At 49.3% G+C, this 20247-nt stretch overlaps 1 protein-coding gene across 2 annotated transcripts; it reads left to right on the forward strand.

The window, feature by feature from the left end:
* Window positions 1-387: 387 nt before the first annotated feature.
* Window positions 388-11703, forward strand: si:dkeyp-97a10.3 (uncharacterized). Of its 2 annotated transcripts, none has more exons than XM_064296455.1 (9): window positions 388-781; window positions 1034-1092; window positions 2939-3286; window positions 5481-5747; window positions 6727-7014; window positions 7362-7466; window positions 8002-8063; window positions 8686-10647; window positions 10976-11703. In XM_064296455.1, exons 2-9 carry the CDS (start codon window positions 1053-1055, stop codon window positions 11003-11005), a joined length of 3102 nt encoding a protein of 1033 aa, XP_064152525.1. In that variant the 5' UTR covers window positions 388-781; window positions 1034-1052; the 3' UTR covers window positions 11006-11703. The 2 variants fall into 2 exon arrangements, with proteins under 2 accessions (XP_064152525.1, XP_064152605.1); XM_064296535.1 differs by having other exon boundaries at window positions 10979-11703.
* Window positions 11704-20247: the final 8544 nt, after the last annotated feature.

Genomic DNA, 20247 nt, shown 5'->3' on the forward strand with positions numbered 1-20247 from the left:
CGGCCGCCACACGCCGGGCGTGCCAGCTTTTTTTACGCAGGAAGGACCGCAAGGTATCTTCAAAACATTCTGGAGCTGAGCGCACATTCCGTCGCTCGGCAGCTCCTGGGCGTCGCCGTTTCCGACAAACCGGTTCTGTCGAGAGAAGTTCACCGTCAGCATATTGATCGCGGTTAGACAGAACACACTGAGGATCTCCTGTTAATCCTGCCACTTTGGCCGCATAGCAAACAAACAAATAAATAAATAGTCGAAATTTGTAATGGAAGTGTTACCAAGAAAATCAGTAAATAATATAAATATTAGTAATATTATAAATTAATTAAATGAGTGCCGGGCATGCTCATCACTGATAAAACTTCCAGAAATATCTTCGAAGTAGTAGTAGAATGACCATCTCCCTGGTTTTCAGACAGTTCTTATCCAAAAAAGACTATGCCCCACGCTCACCATAGCCTTAAAAAAAATGCTATTTAAAGTAATATACAACAGCAGTTCAGACTGCAACAAAAATCAAAGGAGCTAATTTGTTTCCCTTTTAAGAGCGCATCAAGCTCATGGGTGGGGCTCACAAACGACCAGACTAGGGTTGTTGCCCTTTTAAGATGACAGGTATTACCTACGAACAGGTGTATGGGAGAGAATAAGGAAGTGGAGGGGAGAATCGCTTTCCCATAGAAAGGGCTAGAAAGAACCTTCTTCAGTATACAGAAACGAACAAGTGGGGGGAAAAAAAAACTACTCAAAAACTCTACAATGAGGAGAAAGAGGAAGTTGTCTGGTAAGCGTATTATATAAATATATACGTGTGTTGAATGTATAGACTTGAATAGATTGCTGTGGACACACAAGTCCCAATGTGTGGTTGCTTGTGAGTGTGTATGTTCCAGCAAAAACGTTTCTGTTTTCCTGTGTGTTCCAATGACCACTGCTGAACAGGACTACATATCTCCAGCCTGTCCGGCCTCATTTTCCCATAATCTACGTGACTTCAGGTTGTGATTTTTATTCCCTGTATTTTATTTCTCCGCAGGCTTCCCTGAACAGAGGAAATGAACCTGCTTCCTGTTGTTGCCGTGATTGTGTCCGCTGGTAAGACACCCCCCCCCCCTTCTTCCTGCCCTCCTGCCCCCCGTCTTCCTGCCTGAAAAGTGCTCAGAATGGATAGGAGGTTTCCGATCATGGGTTCAGTCATTGTTAGTGCTTCGGTTGTTTTGTTGTTCTCAGGAGGTTTTCCTAAAAGAGTAAAGAGGAAAAAAAAATAAAATAAAAAGCTGCGATGAGAATGACAGTGCGCAAAACAGGACAGACCAAAAAAATTTTAATATGTTGCACGACCACATTCATTGGATTCTGGGCTGATGGGTGGGTAAACCTGTATGCGTGAGAAATACGGAGGGGGGCGGGGTCAGAGCAGGCATGACAGACACCTTGTTTAAAAAAAAACAACAACAAAAAAAAAACCCGAGAGCAAAATTTAAATGATTGCATTTCCTTTATTTTTTTACAATACATTACTGCATAGTGTCAATGTTTTCTTTTTCTTTTTGGCTCTATGAAACCAGTAACCCGTTCAAAGCTCAAGGTCCAGTTTTATTAGCTCGCCGAGGGAAAATTGCTGTGCACGGTCTGTTTGTTTTTAAACGCCGCATCTTTCTCACCAAGTCACAGTTTCGCTAAATAAACCTCAGCTTTCAGACTTGGGGGGTAAATAAAGGTTTAGTATGCTGAAGCAGCGCCGGTGAGAGGTGAGACATGTGTTTTCAAACGCCCCGGGCCACAACCAGTCCTCAAAGTCACTTCCAACGGCTTTCCATCAGCTTTTTTCCCTATTTTTGGTTCATAGATTAATATTTTCCGTGCACTTGAATCAGTGAAGTTGATGTGGCAGAGTACGAAACTTGTTGAGCAGGCTGGGCATTCCGGAAGCTTTCCGAACCCTTGCCCTAATGCCGTTGGATCAATCGGTCCGTAAAAACATCGGAGGAATCCAAAATGGCGCACTGCGACTGGTCCAATCGGAATGTATTTCCTCTGTCTCTTCGTAGATATGCTAAACCTTTCTTTAACCAGGCATTCTAAAGACCACCGTTTATTTAGCAAAAAAAAGCTGGCTTTTGTGGGAAAGTGCTTCGAGGCGGTACATGAAGACAGACAGTGCACACCACACTTATTAATATTCCAGGGTTTTATGACTGTGGCTCTGTCAGGAAAGGCCGGCCCCATAATCGGCCATTGGTCGAGCTCAATGGCCAGGACTTTGCTGCTCCCAGACTGGCTATTCATACTTAATTTTAATACAGCTGTGGAACAAAACTCAAGTCTGTACTCTGTTTAACTGCTCCCCCAATCTGCCATGTTACCTGAATTAACCACTCCCCCAATCGAACATGTGACCTGAATTAACCACTCCCCCAATCGAACATGTGACCTGTATTAACCACTCCCCCAATCGAACATGTGACCTGAATTAACCACTCCCCCAATCGAACATGTGACCTGTATTAACCACTCCCCCAATCGAACATGTGACCTGAATTAACCACTCCCCCAATCGAACATGTGACCTGTATTAACCACTCCCCCAATCGAACATGTGACCTGTATTATCCACTCCCCCAATCTGCCATGTTACCTGAATTAACCACTCCCCCAATCTACCGTGTGACCCATGTTAACCACTCCTCCAGCCTAAAATCTGATCAGTATTAACCACTCACTACCCCCCCCCCCTCCCGCCCAATCTGTACAAAATGAGCATTGTACCTTATCGAACCTGTGATTTGTAGCTGTTCCAATGACCTTGACATGCACTTTTGTACGTCGCTTTGGATAAAAGCGCCTGCTAAATAAATGTAATGTAATGTAATCAGCCTTGTGACCTGCATTAACCAGCCATCTCCCCGTCCCGCTCCCCCCCCCCCCTCCCCCTCCCCAGTGCTGCCCCCCGTCGTCCGGTCCCAGGACCCGGTCCCGATCCAGTTCCAGCCGGCCCCGGTGCTGGTGGCGTCCGGCGTGGAGGCGGTGATGACCGTGGTGACGGTGTCGCAGGTGCTGTCCGTGACCTGGATGTCCCCCGCAAGGGAGACGCTGGGCCTGTGGGTGCCTAGCGGCTCGGTGATTAACCCGGTGGCTCAGTACCAGGGCAGGCTCACCATCAGCGCCACCCAGCTGCGCATCGCCGCCACCCAGCTGCGGGACACCGGGAACTACACCGTCACCGTCGACCCCATGGCAACCACCGGGCTGGGCCCCAACACCCGCTCCGTGCAGCTCAGGGTGTTCGGTGAGTGAGTGAGTGAGGGAGAGAGGGAGGCAGGGAGGAGAGAGAGAGAAGGAAGGAAGGGAGGGAGGGAGGGAGGGAGGGAGGAGAGAGGAGAGAGAGAGAGCAAGGGAGGGGAGGGAGAGAGAAAGAGAGGGTGGGAGAGGAGAGAGGGAGGAGGGAGGGAGGGAGGGAGAGAGGAGGGAGGAGGGAGGGAGGGAGAGAGAGAGTGCGAGGGAGGGAGAGAGGGAGAGGGAGAGAGAGAGAGAGAGCAAGAGCAAGGGAGGGGGAGAGAGAGAGAGCAAGGGAGGGAGAGAGAGAGAGAGGGAGAGAGTGAGTGAGAGAGAGGGAGGGAAAGAGATCATCCATCCATCCGGCCATTATCTATACCCACTTATTCCTGGTCAGGTTCGCAGGGGGTGCTGGAGCGTATCCCAGCGTGCATTGGGCGAGAGGCAGGAATACACCCTGGACAGGCCGCCAATCTATCGCAGGGGCTATAATACTGATAGTGTCACTGCCACTATTATGATGATGATGATGATGATGATGATGATGATGATGATTCATCTTATTATTATTATTATTAGGAGGGAGGGTTAGGCTTAGGCTTAGGGTTAGGGTTAGGGACAAGGACAAGGACAAGGACAAGGACAAGGCCAAATTCCACGCTACAAAAACAACACAAGAGATCAGGGGAAATCCTTTCAAATTGAGAAGCAAAAGACTGGCACACAGAGATATGCTATGTATGTACTCTGCATGGATTAAACTAAATTCAGTTACACAGAGTTTTTTTTTTTAATTAAAGAAAGGACTAGTTTTTACTGCTCATACAGTGTCACTGCTACACAATAGGTGTCCTACCTTTTAAAAATAAAATTTTTTAAACACCAAACAGGTGTCAGTTACACTAGAAATGGAGTATAAGCAGTATCTATCATCCAGACTGTTTAGAAGCAACTTCTGTTTCTAACACCCATGGTGTGTTGGGAACCCAACGCTTTTGAGCAACGCGCACACACACACACACACACACACACAACAGAAAAAAAAAGAAAACATACGTTTCGGAGTTTAAATTGAACGCGTTCCCGGGACGGCCTCGTGTCCGTTTGTTCGAACCCCCACGGCGCCCCCCATCTGGCAATTCGCGGGTTTTCGACTGAAAGAAGCGCCTTTTCTGGCACTGCTGCTCGTAACCAACTGTGAAAGACTGAGGAAAACACTGAATGACGAAGCCTGCGCATTGTGAACGAATGAGTACTGTAATTACGGTTATTAAAGAGTTATTGTTATGGTAAATTTTCACAGCGTTGCTCGTATTTGCGTGCAATAATCCTCGATGCCGTTATCGTTATAACCATTATTTATGTTTTTGAATAACCACTAATCATTGCCACAAGCAGCCATTTAATTTCTTGCAAATTGTCTAATCTCTCGAAAGGGTACCCTGCTGATTTCTCTTGTTCGCGAAGCACTAGCAGTAAATAAGCCTGCTTGCTCAGCTAATTGTTATGCTTTAGACAGCAACCACAGTCCGCAGGTACGTTGTAACTGTTATGGAAAAAAATGGATTAAATTCAATTGAATTTAAGCCAGTGTGGGGAACACGGGACTAGAGAAGATAAAGAGTGATAAGAAAAAGAGGTGGGGAAAACTAGTGATGATATGAAGCATGTTTTTGGAAAAAAAAGGACCAATAGTGTCTGCAGGTTTAACTCCAGTCCTGGAGGGCCACAGTGTCTGCAGGTTTAACTCCAGTCCTGGAGGGCTGCAGTGTCTACAGGTTTAACTCCAGTCCTGGAGGGGGCGCTGTGTCTACAGGTCTAACTCCAGTTTCATTTCAGTCAGCAGCATGTTTCAGAACAGTTCAACAAATTCAGTACAATTGATGATGACGATGGTGGTGATGATTATGAAACAAATTAATTGAAATAAACTCATGTTTCTCATCCCCCCCTCCCTCCCTCTATCCTTCATCCCTCCCTCTCTCTCTCCCTCCCTCTTTCATCACTCTCACTCTCTCCCTCTCTCCCCCTCTCCCTCCCTCTCTCTCTCTCCCCCTCTCCCTCCCTCCCTCTCACTCCTCCCTCTATCCCTCCCTCTCTCTCCCCCTCTCTCTCTCTCCCCTCTCCTCCTCCTCCCTCCTCTCTCCCCTATCCCTCCCTCTCTCTCTCTCTCTCTCTCTCTCTCTCTCTCTCTCTCTCTCTCTCAGATGCAGTGGTAGGTGTGCGTCTCCTCGTCCCCACCGTTGCCATGGAGGGGGGTAACGTCACCCTGCAGTGCACCTGGACTCAGGGGACGGACACCGGGGTGATTTGGGGAAAGGGGGGCGCGGCCCTCACCCCGGACTCCCGTGTGACGATTTCGGGGGGGTTCCTGGTGATAAACCCCGCCCGGAGGGGGGATGCTGGGCAGTACTCCTGCACCGTCAGCAACCTCGTGAGCGCACAAACGGCCACCAACAGCCTCACCGTCTACTGTGAGTGCCCAGAAACCGTCCCGTCAGACCACACCCCCCCGGGCTTCACCAACCCCACCCCCCCGGGCTTCACCAACCCCACACCCCCCGGGCTTCACCAACCCCACACCCCCGGGCTTCACCAACCCCACACCCCACCGGGCTTCACCAACCCCACACCCCCCCGGGCTTCACCAACCCCACACCCCCCTGGGCTTCACCAACCCCACACTCCCCCGGCTTCACCAACCCCACACTCCCCCAGTCTTCACCAACCCCACACTCCCCCGGTCTTCACCAACCCCACACCCCCCCGGGCTTCACCAACCCCACACCCCCCGGCTTCACCAACCCCACACCCCACCTGTCTTCACCAACCCCACACCCCCAGTCTTCAAACCCAAACCCCACACCCCCCACCCCACCAACCCCAACTCCCCCCAGTCTTCACCAACCCCACACCCCCCAGTCTTCACCAACCCCACACTCCCCCAGTCTTCACCAACCCCACACTCCCCACCAGTCTTCACCAACCCACACCCCCCAGTCTTCACCAACCCCACACTCCCCCAGTCTTCACCAACCCCACACCCCCACGGTCTTCACCAACCCCACACCCCCCAGCTTCACCAACCCCACACCCCCCAGTCTTCACCAACCCCACACACCCCAGTCTTCACCAACCCCACCCCCCCGGGCTTCACCAACCCCACACCCCCCTGATCTTCACCTGTTCTGCCCTCACTTTCGTTAACTTGACTTTACTACGTTGGGGAAAACGCTTTCACTGCATCGTGAAAGCGTTCACATAGATTCTCCAGGACCTCCCTTCATTTGTGGGGGGGGAGGGAAGGGGGGATGATGATGATGATGATGATGATGATGATGATGCCGATGATGCCGATGATGATGATGATGATGATGCCGATGATGATGATGATGATGCCGATGATGATGATGATGATGATGATGATGATGAGGTCGCCCCCCCGCCCCTCAGATGGTCCGGACACCCCTGTTTTGGATCGGGGGCTGCAGGCGGACTGCGTCGGTGGGGGACAAGCGCTGGTGGGCCAGACGGTGAGGCTCTCCTGCACGTCCGACTCCCTGCCCCCCGCCCTGTTCTCATGGCAACAAAACGGCGTGCCGGTGGCGTCCGGCCAACCGGACAGCGGCGTGCTGAGCATCCAGACCTTCTCCACCAATCAGAGCGGCCGCTACGTCTGCACGGCCAGGAACGCCGTCACGGGGGGGACGTCTCAGCAGGGGACGGATGTCGTCATCGTCAGTGAGTCATGGCCGCCCGCCCGCGGCGCTCCTTGCCGCCGATCGATTCCGTTGTTGCCATGACGAAATAGAGCGGCGCTCAGCTCTGGGAGTGCCTTAGGAGCTGCTCCGCTAAGCGGGTTGTGTGAAAAGCGAAAAGCGTTTGCAAATTTCTTTATCTGTTTTTTCCTTCTGTTTTTATCTTTCATGCCCCCTCCCTCTCCCCCCACCCCTCTCCATTATTTCTCTTGCCCTCTCTCTGTCCTCTCTCTCTCTCTCTCTCTATCTCCTCATTCCTCTCTTCTGCCCTCCTTCCCTCTCCCTCCCTCTCTTCTTCCTCTCACTTCCCCTCTCTTTCCATCACCGCAGCCACGTGCCTCAGTGCCGGCGCTGTGGCGGGGATCGTGATTGGCTGCATTCTGGCGCTCATCTTAATCATCATCGCCATCTTCCTGCTGGTGCGCTGGCGGAAAGGTAGGCCACGCGCCCGGCGCTCCTTCTGTCGCTAAGACCGCCGTGTTCACGTGCGTCATATTTCGTGCCATTGATTTGAGAAACGGCGCTTTCGAATGCTAGTGCTTGATATCTTGTGTGTGTGTGTGTGTGTGTGTGTGATATTTGACGGTATTTATATGAAAGAGTGCTATTGACATGCTTGATATCTCGTGTGTGTGTGTGTGTGATATTTGATGGTATTTATACGAAAGAGTGCAGTTGACATGCTTGATATCATGTGTACGTGTGTGATATTTGATGGTATTGATATGAAATAGTGCAGTTGACATGCTTGATATCTCATGTGTATGTGTGTGATATTTGATGGTATTGATATGAAATAGTGCCGTTGACATGTTTGATATCTCATGTGTATGTGTGTGATATTTGATGGTATTGATATGAAAGAGTGCCGTTGCCATGCTGGATATCTCATGTGTACGTGTGTGATATTTGATGGTATTTATATGAAAGAGTGCCATTGACATGCTTGATATCTTGTGTCACGTGACAGTTGATCGGAGGCTCAGACAAGCTGCGGAAAATCCTAAACCAGACGGGTACCCTCAGCGCCACGTAAGAGACGTGTTTTACGCTCCATGTCCGTCATCCGGTGTCACCCTTCTACTCTGTCTCTGTCATTCACGCCTGGCTTTCTTTGCTCTCTCTCGCTCTCTCAATTAAATTCGCCTAAAATTCAATGGCACGGCGCATGCTCTGCTGCGACGACTCAGTTTTGCACTCTCGTCCACCTCGCACCTGTGTGAAGTGAAGTCTAGTCAATCGTCTGGTATAGTCTCGTTGTTATTTTTGTTGTTATTACTTTGTCCAGTTACTGTCCTCACTTAGGACTGCCACAGTACCCTCAATATGGAAGACCTCTACCATCATACCGGTCCCCAAGAAACCCCGCCCCTCAGAACTCAATCACTACTGGCCCGTTGCACTCACCTCAATAATAATGAAATGCCTAGAAAAACTGGTTCTACACGCCATCCTCCAAGCTGTCAGACCACACCAAGATCCCTACCAGTAAATAACAGAAAGGATTCCTTTCAATAACTTTTTATCTCTCTCTCCCTCTCTTTCCCCCTCTCCCCCTCTCTTTTTCTTTCCCTCCCCCATCCCTCTCTCTCTCTCTCTCCCCTTCTCTCCCCTCCCTCTCCTCTCTTTCCCTCTGCCTCTCTCTCTCTCTCAGGACCCTCCTCTCCAGCCAGCCCTGCCTCACCCTCGTAACGGTCGCCCCGGTGACCAGCGGCTACACAGTCTGGACACGCTCCACCGCGGCGACTACGCGCTCCCACCGGACGGCTATCGCGGCGTCGACATACGCCGGCATCATCACCAAGGCAACGGCAATGTGCCTCAACTCGACGGCCAGTTGAACACCGGCGCCTTTCCGCCAAACGGCGTGGCGAACGGCGGTGCCTTTCCGCCAAACGGCGTGGCGTTCTGGCAAAATGGATGGCAGAACCCAAACGCGTTCCCGCAAAATGGCCAACAGAACCCAAACGTTCTCATACAGACAGGGCAGACGCACCCCAGCGGCTTGCCCCCCGCAGTCCACGTGAACCTGAACACGCTGCCCAACGCAGGTCAACAGCCCAACACTGTCCACGTGAATCTAAATACGTATCCCAACGGAGGCCAACAGGACCCACACTCGCTACAACACAATAACGATACACAACCGCACGCCAGCCAGCACAATAACCGCACACCGCAACACAATAACCAGGACACTGATCACACGCTACAACACAGTAACCATCAAAACATGGACAGCATGGCTCAGATCGTGCATTCGGACAGGGCTCCTCTTGTACAAACCGGGGTGTCGCATCCCACGGATCGATCTCGGAGAGCGTCCCATAACCGCGCGAGCGACCGCGACGACGACGCGCTGGGCCACGGCGATCTGGTTCAGACCGGATACTCGCACCTGGTCAACCCCGCCCCTGCCAGCAGGAGGAACGCCGACACGCAGACCTACCAGCGGGACTCGAACCCGAGGCCCGGGCGAGACCGCGACCCTGCGGGGACCCGCGGCGTTTCGCGTGACTCGCGTGACCCCGCCCGCTCCCAAATGCCCTGGGACCGCTTGCGAGGCACCCCGGCGTACCCCAACGACGGGTTCCGGGGGGATTCGGACACCTCCACCGACGAATACCAGCCCCGTGGGCGGGGCAAGACTGACCGCTCGGACCCCGGGAGGCCGCCGCCCGACTCCGCCCCCAACGACCGGAGCAGGCCCCCCGTGGAGACCCGGACCGCCGAGCGGAGCCCCAGGTCACGTGCCAAAACCGTGACCCTGAAGCCCGACCCCTCGACTCCGCCCCCTCCGTACAACCAGGCAGGCCCTCACGCCCCTGTCCTCCCCCAGAACCAAACCGCGCGCCCCACGCGCTTCGCCCCTCAGGGCGAGGACGTCCAGAGGACGCCGATCGGCCAGCCGCTTCCCGCCGGTCACGGCCAGGCTGCTACCCACAATGCACCGCAGCAGAGACCGCAAACGTTGCAGACCCCTGACGTGGCGGCGCGTGCCGGGACGTGGAATTTAGACCCGCAGACAGGCCCACAACGCCAGGGAAACCAGCAGCAGGGGGCGCCGCTCGGACCCGGCGCCCAGGCACCTCCGGCGAGACAACTCGCCGCTCCCGCGCAGGTCCTCCAGGCTCCGCCCACCGCGGCACCGAACTCCAACTCCCTCACGCAGTCCGCCCTGCAGGCGCACACGGCTCAAACCCGCAACAACCCCTTCCGCAGCCGCAACCAGCAGACGGCCGCCGCCCTGCGGAACCCCGGGGGGGCTGCCCCGCCCCCTGCTCAGCCCCGCCCCCCGAACGCCGGCCCCGCCCCTCCGACCGCTCCGCAGGCGGCCGCCGTAGACCGCCGCCCCCCCACGCTCCCTCCCGTCATGCCCCTGTCCCAGTTCCAAGCCCTGCCCAAAAAGCACCTCCCCGTGCCTGCCGCTCGACCCCAGCCTGTCCCCGTCCCCGCCGCTGCCCCACACAGGCACCCCGCCCAACCGAATCGACAGAGGCACCCCCCGAACGCGCCCAGACACCCCGCCCATGGGCACCCCCCCAACGGGCACCCCGCCCACGGGCACCCCCCCAACGGGCACCCCCCCCACGGGCACCCCAACGCACACAGACAGGTGAGTCAGCCGCCTAACGAGGCGGCGCTTCGGCTGGGACCGCAGCTGCCACTCCGCGGCGCAGCGAAGTGCAGCGTCTCGGCGGCTAGCCGTCCACAAACGCACATCTTTTGTCTCAGTAGCCGCGGCGCCCCGGCGTCTTCCTCGTTACAGATGAGGCAGAGCGTGTAGTTGATTGACAGTGCCCCCCCCCCACCCCTCCTTCCCCCCACGTAAGCGCAGCACTTTAAAAGTGTCAGCCAGCTGTTTGGGAGAGCAGCGGTGGGGGCGGGCGGGCACGTGCTGTTTTTAACGTGTAAATTAAACGTGTCGTTTGTCTCCCGCACAGCAGGCCGCCGGGGGCAGAGCGAGACGCTGAAAGAGAAGAGAGGATTGGACGGCGGCGCGCAGCATCGACCCGTCTCCCGCATCAAGACCGGCGGCTAACGCACGCACGCACGCACGCGTCACGGGAATCGAAGTTTTCCCGGAGCCGCTGGGAAATCGGAGACGATGTGCGCCTGGATCGCCGCTTTTCTTCCGTGGCGCGGCTTTATTGTCGAGTGACAGTGAGACTAAATGTCGGAATACAACGGAAAGAAAGGCCAGGGTGTTTAAAAAAAAAAAAAAAATTTATAAAGGCGTCCCAGCTGTCAAGTCGCAATTTGAAAGAAATTCGTTTAGAACAAACGAGCGCGCGACGTGCGCTCCGTCTGGGTTCCGCGTATTTCAACTTGCACCGCGGGGATAAAGACAGCCCGGGACTGCCCGTTGTGTTTTCGCCGCGGAAATATTTGACTTCGACAATAGACCCGCACAAAGGAGAGATGGAAATGTGAAACGCTTCCAGCTGATTGAATGGGCGTTCCCGCGGAGGAATTGTTGAAAGAATTGCACTGCCACGCGCTCATTGTAGATTTCTATGGAAATGGAGGATATTCCGAGGGATTGTACAGCTTTGGGACTGGGTCTGTTCTTGGCACTTTCTCAACCAAAAGGGAGTTAATTTAATATAAATGAAATATATGTATTAGGTTTATATATATATATATATATATATATATATATATATACATATATATATATATATACATTATATATATATATACATTATATATATATATATGTATGTATAGTAACACTACATGTGCAATATATTTTTAATATGATTTTTTTTATCATCGTTTACATGATAATTGTGATTTTCTTGTAACTTCCAATACTTTAACTCAGGAAAAGTATTTTGACAAACTGGAAGTCTAAATCCAAAAACTTGACCTTCTACAAAATAATGTTTTCTAAGATTTTTGCTAACGGTTTTGCTAAGTACTACGATTTTGCAGACATGTACAAGGTACAATAACTTAATAATAAAAAATGCTTACTGCTGTGCTGTATAGTTCTTCATTTCCTTCGGTGGTGTGTGTGCGCTCAGTAAAATGTCCAGTGTTAATTAGAGTTGAATTAACAGTTAGAGTTGAATTAACACTGGTCATTATACTGTGTGTGTGTGTGTGTGTGTGTGTGTGTGTGCGCTCAGTAAAATGTCCAGTGTTAATTAGAGTTGAATTAACACTGGTCATTATACTGTGTGTGTGTGTGTGCACAGTGAAATGTCCTGTGTTAATTAGAGTTGAATTAACAGTTAGGGTTGAATTAACACTGGTCATTGTACTGTGTGTGTGTGTGTGTGTGTGTGTGTGTTACCCCAATTTAAAGTAATTCAATAGGGTGTAGGGGCAACGTGACAAATGTGTGGCCTGCATGTATGTCCAAGATGGAAGGTCAGCCAAGAGAGAGAGCATTGCACGCTTCCGTCAACTGATTGTTAGTTTGTTACACCACTCACGGAATTGTGGCGTAGTATTCCATCTGCAGAGTTCCATTCCATGCTGGTGGGCTGTCACATCACTCACGGAATTGTGGCGTAGTATTCCATCTGCAGAGTTCCATTCCATGCTGGTGGGCTGTCACATCACTCACGGAATTGTGGCGTGGTATTCCGTCTGCAGAATTCCATTCAATGATGGTTGGCTGTGTGTCAGCGTACGCCAGCAGTTCCAGCCACACGATGACCAAAATAACCTCATCGGTTCTTCCATTCACGAAATACGTTAGCTCTACGTGAACCTAACCCCCATGTCCCTATTATGCTAAATGAAAACATTTAGATACGTTCAGACTTCACCGGATACGCGTAGATTAAAAGCTTGCGTTAAATAAATGCGAACGCAACAGCGCGAACCCACGACGTGTTCCAGTGCCGACGAGCACCGACCTGCGAGCGAAGAGAGCAGCCAGGGAGCCAAGTTTGCCACTCTTATCTCGAGCAGGGAAAACAGTACAGAGGTGATTGCGATCTCTGCTCTCAGTGGTGTGCGACTGTGATCTCTTTGACAGGGGTGTGTGTCTTTTTGCGGAGACTGAAAATGGCGAGCGCGATTAATAAAGCTCTTGTGGCTGTTTTACACACGCGCGGTGTCCTCACTTGGTATGCGTGTGTGTGACCACCGAGACCTCTGTTCTGTGAGTATTTGTGTGTGTGTGTGTGTGAGAGAGAGATCTTCTGGGGATATTACCCATAATTCACTGCAGAAATGAACCAGTTTCAAGACTTACCGGGTATTTGCGTGTGGGAAAGGCAGAAGGGTGGTTACTTTTGTTTGTTCGTCCTTTACCGCAATGTAAATATAAAGTGTGCACAGTACTGATGTGGTTTGCCACTGTGCACTTACCATTAACTACTGTAGCACCAACTCAAACTGGTCCACATTTACATTCAGGCATTTAGCAGCTGCTCTTATCCAGAGCGACTTAAATAAAATCCATTTATAGCCGGATAATTGCTGATGCAATTCCAGTTAAGTGTCTAGCTTAAGGGTACAGTGGCAGGACTCCAGTGGGAATTGAACCTGCAGGCTCCGAACCAGCTGAGTTACACACCGGGTTCTCTAGCAGTTACTTGTAGCTTAAAGACTTCTCGTGAATTTAAGTGCATTGTCCTTTTTTTTTTTTTTTTTTCCAGGAGCTGTCATTGGCAAACTAGCGCGGTGTTGCGCATCACCGATGATGCTACAAACAGATTAGCTTTCCATAGTAACCGACCTCCAACAGGGAAAAATACATTCCTCTGAGAGTGCGTTGCGGTGGTGTGGTGAGGGTGAGGGTGGACTTATCACTGAAGGTTACTGCATGCGCCCCAGTCGGGGGGAAGGCCAGATGCACTCTGGATCAGATATTGCAAAAATGCCGCCTTGTTCAAAGTTGCCAGCTGTCGTACCGCTCACGAGTGAATGCTTATCTCGGCATTCCTGATTGGCTAGTTAGGTGCCAGTGTAGTATAATGGCTAAGGAGTTGGCCTTGTAACCTAAAGTTGGCAGGTTCAATTCCCCAGTAGGTTGTACCCTAGAGCAAGGTACTTAACCTGCATTGCTTCAGTACATATCCAACTGTATGAATGGATGCAATGTAAATGCTATCTAAATAGATCTGGATAAGAGCGTCTGCTAAAATGCCTGTAATGTAATCTGTAATGTGAAGTGCACTGTGGCCCAACCCGCTTCCCTGCCGTGGCGTATCGCCAAAAATCTGTCCGATGCAACTCACTGATGCGTTATAAACAAGACTAGACAAGCCCAATTCAGCCGGCCCCTGGGTTTTCAGAAATTGCAATCTTTTGACCCGTGACTTTTTGTCCATAAATGGCACTGGGGCCCTGTTTTCACGTAGGCTTCAGACGATGCTTCCTCCTTATTTGAAGTCAAAAGGATATCACTTTTTTTTTCTCCACATTTATGAATCAATAACAAACTAGAAGAGGGCACTCAGTAGGGTGCAGATCTCCGCCAGGCGTGTCTGTGCGTTTGGAAGCAGTTGATTGATCACTTGCGGCCCCTACCGGCCGGTTAGGAGGAGTGTAGAGTTAGCACTCAATCTATTTCAATGGACAATGATGGAAATTAATTCAAATAAAACACTTGTCGTTGACCGATTAGCAAAATATTTGAGAATTCAGGTCCTTGGCCTGCTGTCAGCATGCACAACAGATATTAGGCTGATCGGCCCAGTAGTATGCGAGATTATCTGCAGACAGGGACACAAAGACACACACGCACAAACACACACACACACGCGCACAACGCATGATCCCCTCCAGGCTCTAGGAGTCCAAGGTATGGTGAGCACCACAGCTTGCCATACCTAAATGAGGTCTCTGGCTGTCGATAGCCAACTAAGCTAGCTTGACTATTAAATGGACAAGTGGTGGGCAGCACGGTGGTGCAGTGGGTAGCACTGTCGCCTCACAGCAAGAAGGTCCTGGCTCTTAAATGGAATGGACTGCATTTATATAGCGCTTTACAATTGATGCCTCTCATTCACCCATTCACACACACACTCATACACAAACGGTGAAAGGCTGCCATGCAAGGCACCAATCAGCTCGTTGGGAGCGAATAGGGGTTAGGTGTCTTGCTCAGGGACACTTCGACACGCCAGGGCGGGGGATCGAACCGGCAACCCTCCAACTGCCAGACAACCGCTCTTAACCCTTATCTTTCTTCAGTACCAGGTATCTCAATAATCCGCTTTCGAAGTCACTTAAATCCTTTCCATCTTGATCTTGATCCAAAATTGAGACAAAACCAGGCCTGTGCAGCATTTTTATACACCCTGCGGAGAACGATAAGATTATAATTGCTTAAATGTATCATGCAGTATACCTGCACGGAAGCATCAGCGTTCGTTATGTTTCTCCACTCATTTTTTATTCAGTTTTTTCCTTTAATTTGTCACCCGTCTCTACCTACAAGAGTTTTAAATGACCTTCCGACTCTATCGTGTAGGCTCATTTGGGTGTTAGCGGCCAAAAAAACGAAAAAAAAAAAAAAAAGACATTTAAAGTAGCTGAGAATCAGCGTGTACAGTAATGTCCTGCCTCCAGAGGTTGGCCTGCTACCGAATGGTTTTTTTCTTTGAGCGTTTCATTTTCCACTGTGGCTTTCTGCTTCCATGACTGGACATTTAAGCATTTAGAAGCTCAGCTGATTTCAGCCGTAGGTCAATCAGTTACGCAATACAAAACGTGACATCCTTCAAAAGGAGCCATTTGCCGCATTTGCCACAGAACATTATAAGGAAATGAAAGCGTTAGTGGTCTGAAGAACTGATCCGACTGAAGTCTCTGAAGTTAACATGAAAAATTCATTCTATGTCCTTTTCTGACGTAACGTGACATTTGAAGAGTAAATCATCCCCCATTGGACACATGGGTTTCTAATTAAACGCAATCGACAGCTATTTTTAAGGTGAGGAATTGCAATTGAGGTTGGAGAGAAGACCAGCATGCACTGGGGTTCTCCATAGTCCGAGTTGGGAATGCATGCGTTAGCTAATTGCATCGTAAAATGATATAAAATCCACACTCTATTGCAAGGGGTGGGCAGTTCAGTGCCTGGGGAAGGGGCTGATGTTTGTGCAGATTTTTTGCTTCCACCATTTAAACTGGCTCAATTAACTAATTGGCTCCAAATGCCTGCTCTAGTTCACTTGCAGATTAACCTCAGGACAACGTTTCGGGCAGGGACTCAAGAACCGAACGCAAGAATCATCTGTGATTCATGAGCTTATCAAAAAATGTAAAAATTAAATAAAAATAGCATTTAAAATTCCAGATAATGCATGTGATTGAGCAAATTAAATCATTAAGAGCAGAAGTTGGTTTTGAAATCCAGAAACAGATGTGGTCCTCCTGGTCCTCTCTTACTCTGGTGAAATTAATTAAAATTTATAAGAGATAAATTATTTGATTAATTAATTACATGTGAGCTCTGGTGAGTCACACCCAGGGCTTAGAATTGGGTCTGAACACCTGTAGATTATGTGTGTGTGTGTGTGCGAGTGTGTTTGTGAATGTGTGTGTATGTGTGTGTGTGTGTGCGAGTGTGTTTGTGAATGTGTGTGTGTATGTGTGTGTGGGTGTGCGTGTGAGTGTGTGAAACTAGCTACATCCTCATTATACAGTAATAACAGGATGGTGGTGCTCATGCATGATAAGCCTGTCTGTGTAAAATGAAGCACAGAAGAGACTCTCAGACATACTGCTAATGAAACACTTATTTTCTTTGCTGCAAATCTCAATTACTGCCACTAGAGGGCGACAGCACATTTTACATAAAAAGAAAAGTCTCCTTTTTAGGGGTCCAAGCAGCGAAGCTGGTGGAACCCTATTGCATCTGTTAGGATTATTATTATTAGGGGTCCAAGCAGCGAAGCTGGTGGAAGGTGGCGGTAGTTTTGTGTCAAATGTAAAAGCCAGGGAAATGTCTCTCCCACATGACTGATTGAGAGGATGAAAAGTGTAATTTGTCAGAATCTTCGCTAGATGGCAGTAGCAACTAAGGTTGCCAAGTGAGGTGACGTTGCGCTTGTGCACTCGTTGATACAGTGTAAGCTTCGACTCAGTTCACTTCAGCAGCAATACGTGTTCTAATTTGAAAATATTTTTTTATTATAGAAGATGCTGTATTGTTATTAAAGTATGCTGTTTTTAGATCTATTTAAAAGTGAAAGACCAGTTTAAAGATTATTTAGTTTACAACTGTTTAATTTTTGAAATATATTTAATGTATTTTTCTATTGTTTAGTGTTGTAACACTATAGGCCTATGCTTATTGAACAGGCTTCAACTTAAAGGTTGTTAATAAACCAGGTTTTTAATAAACCGTGAATTCGAAAATGAGGTCAACCCTCGTGGACATTACGTTTCTGATCTATTAAGGTGATTTCAGTACCGTTAGGTACCGAGTATTGAATCAGTATCGTTTCAGTATCGAGTATCATGATACTAAACCTGGTATCGGTATCAAAGTCAAAATTTTGGTATCGTGACAACACTAGCGTGACGCCTTTTTTAGTTGCGGCATGGAAGCGCTGCAGCTCTACATACACGCCGGACCATCTAAGTGTTACGACATAGTAAAGGCCTTTACAGCAAGCGTCCAGGACACATCCATGGCGACGCAACTAAGTAATCCGACAGCTCCTCTTAGCACAAAATTGGCCATAAATCATCAATATTTTGTACAATCATCATGATATTCAGTAGATATGTTGGGTGAAGGTGTATGATCATGAGGACAAAACCATTTAAAAATCGCTCCATAGGGGGCACAGTAGTGCCAATGCTTGGACCCCTCTCAACGCCGCTTGCGGCTTTAATCTATAATTTATTTTCTCACGACTATTTGCAATGTGTGCATCACTGCCAAAACACACGTACTTGGATGATTTCCAACTGATTTGCTAGTACTGAAGAATTTGTCTGTGGTAAATGTAGGAAGTCAAGTCATTTTGTGGCTTTAAAAAAAAAATTCAGACGAAGAGAACAGGAAGACAGAATAGCCACAAGACAATCTAGTTTTTTGATTGTCAAGACACATTTCTTGAAATTATGCTCCATTTCTCAAGACTATAAACACAAATGCATGACTGCACACTCATCTTCACACACTTCAAACTTCCATGTCAATACCAAACTCTCCACTCAAAACCATGTAATCTTACATCTAAACCAAACTTTGCCTTCAGCCAACATCACAACACAAAGCCATCCCAAAACTACAATGAACACTTACAAAATGAGCCATTACCACACATGGTCAGAATACAAATGTTTACAAAAACACTACACTCTACTATGCACCTCGCACCCGGCGTAAGGAAATGTAGTATCACCACCCCGTCCCCTCACCACCGGAGTTCCCCAGGGCTCAGTCCTTGGTCCCCTTCTCTTCTCCATGTACACCAGATCCCTTGGCCCTGTAATATCTGCCCATGGCTTGTCCTATCATTTCTATGCCGACGACACGCAACTCTTTCTCTCCTTCTCCCCATCGGACACACAGGTCCCTGCCCGCATCTCCGCTTGCCTGAGGGACATACAGAGCTGGATGGACAATCACCACCTGAAGCTCAACCCGGGAAAGACGGAGCTAATCTTTATTCCTGCTCTAACCTCTCCCCTCTCGACTTTTCCATTTCCTTAGGGACACCGTAGTGACATCATCACCCTGCGCCAAGAATCTCGAGTGATGATGGACAACAGGCTGTCCCTCTCCAACAACATTGCAGCAGTAACCCGGGCATGCAGATTTTTCCTATACAACATCCGCAGAATCCGCCCCTTTCTCACCACCTACTCAACCCAGCTCCTGGTCCAAGCAATGGTTCTATCCCGCCTGGACTACTGCAACTCTCTTCTGGCTGGACTACCGGCATCTGCCACCTGCAGCTCATTCAGAATGCTGCGGATCGTCTGGTCTTCAACCTCCCCAGACACTCCCACGTAACTCCCCTGCTCACTACCCTCCACTGGCTGCCTGTTATAGCTCGCATCAAATTCAAAACATTGGTCCTAGCATACCAGGCAGTCAAGGGATCAGCCCCAGCATACCTTCACAAGATATTCAAACCCTGCATGCCAGCCAGATCCCTCCGTTCTGCTACCTCAGGACGCCTAGCACCTCCCCCTCTTCGCACCTGCACTTCCAGAACACATCTCCTGTCTGTTCTGGCCCCACGATGGTGGAATGACCTCCCTGTGGAGGTCAGAACAGCTGAGACTGTGACCCATTTCAAACGACGACTGAAGACCCACCTCTTCAGGCTGCACCTCTCCCCATCCCTCCCTTCCCCCCTGTAAATGACTAAACTTAGGGTTGTAACTAGGCAGCTGTTTCATAGGTGACTTAGTTGATGCGCCTGTCTTAACGACTACTTGTATTTTTATTTATTTTTATTTTTCCATAGACTGCGTTGTTGCCGTTCTCGTTGTTAGTGTTAATCAGTTTAACCATCAGGGTCCAAGTTGAACTATGCGGTTGTTCCCTGTACTTGGACCGGTACTTCTCTCTAGGGGTTTCGTCATACTTGTTCCTGGTTATGGTTATACACTTTGTTGTACGTCGCTCTGGATAAGAGCGTCTGCCAAATGCCTGTAATGTAATGTAAATGCACACCCACACACATACACACACATACTCACACACTCACACACAAAGGTAGCTTCCTGGCTCGGTGATCAGCGTGGGTTTGTGGGTAATTATGGAGGGTACGGAGAGCAGGGCGCTCTAATTGTTGCAGGGCTTCATCCATCACAGTGTGTGCGTATGCACAGGAATCCCAGAGGACCCGCGGTCACATGACCTGTGTACCTGCTGATTAGACACCGGTCAGCAGCTTCGCTTTCAAAAATATCTTGCGCAAGGTTTAATGCCCCCAAATAAATCTATGAAATATACAGTATATCAATGAATACAAAAAGTTAACATGAACTGTGATCTGTATGTATCTGATGTATTTCCAGACATGTAAATTTATGGAGTACTTATACTATATATATATATATCAGTATAGGTCCACAACAACCATTGTAAGTGTCTGTTAATGAGAACGCTCACTTTATAAAGCTAATTTTCTGGATTCATACTCTAATGTGATTCAAAGAGGACGCGTTAAGAAAGTGTGAAAGTCTCATGTTACTCAACTGTGTACTTTTTTTTTGTTTGTTTGTTTGGGGTGGGGAGGGGGGGAGGCGGGTTGTTGAGGAATTGAGGAATAGG

The sequence above is a fragment of the Anguilla rostrata genome, chromosome 1 (genome assembly GCF_018555375.3).
Source record: "Anguilla rostrata isolate EN2019 chromosome 1, ASM1855537v3, whole genome shotgun sequence".
NCBI lineage: Eukaryota > Metazoa > Chordata > Actinopteri > Anguilliformes > Anguillidae > Anguilla > Anguilla rostrata.

Excerpts from the sequence above, each read along its gene's own strand:
- si:dkeyp-97a10.3 (XM_064296455.1), top strand. The coding sequence starts at position 1,053 with ATGAACCTGCTTCCTGTTGTTGCCGTGATTGTGTCCGCTG. Across the intron at positions 1,093-2,938 it reads TGCCGTGATTGTGTCCGCTG|TGCTGCCCCCCGTCGTCCGG; the intron begins GTAAGACACCCC and ends CCCCCTCCCCAG. Across the intron at positions 7,467-8,001 it reads GCTGGTGCGCTGGCGGAAAG|TTGATCGGAGGCTCAGACAA; the intron begins GTAGGCCACGCG and ends GTCACGTGACAG.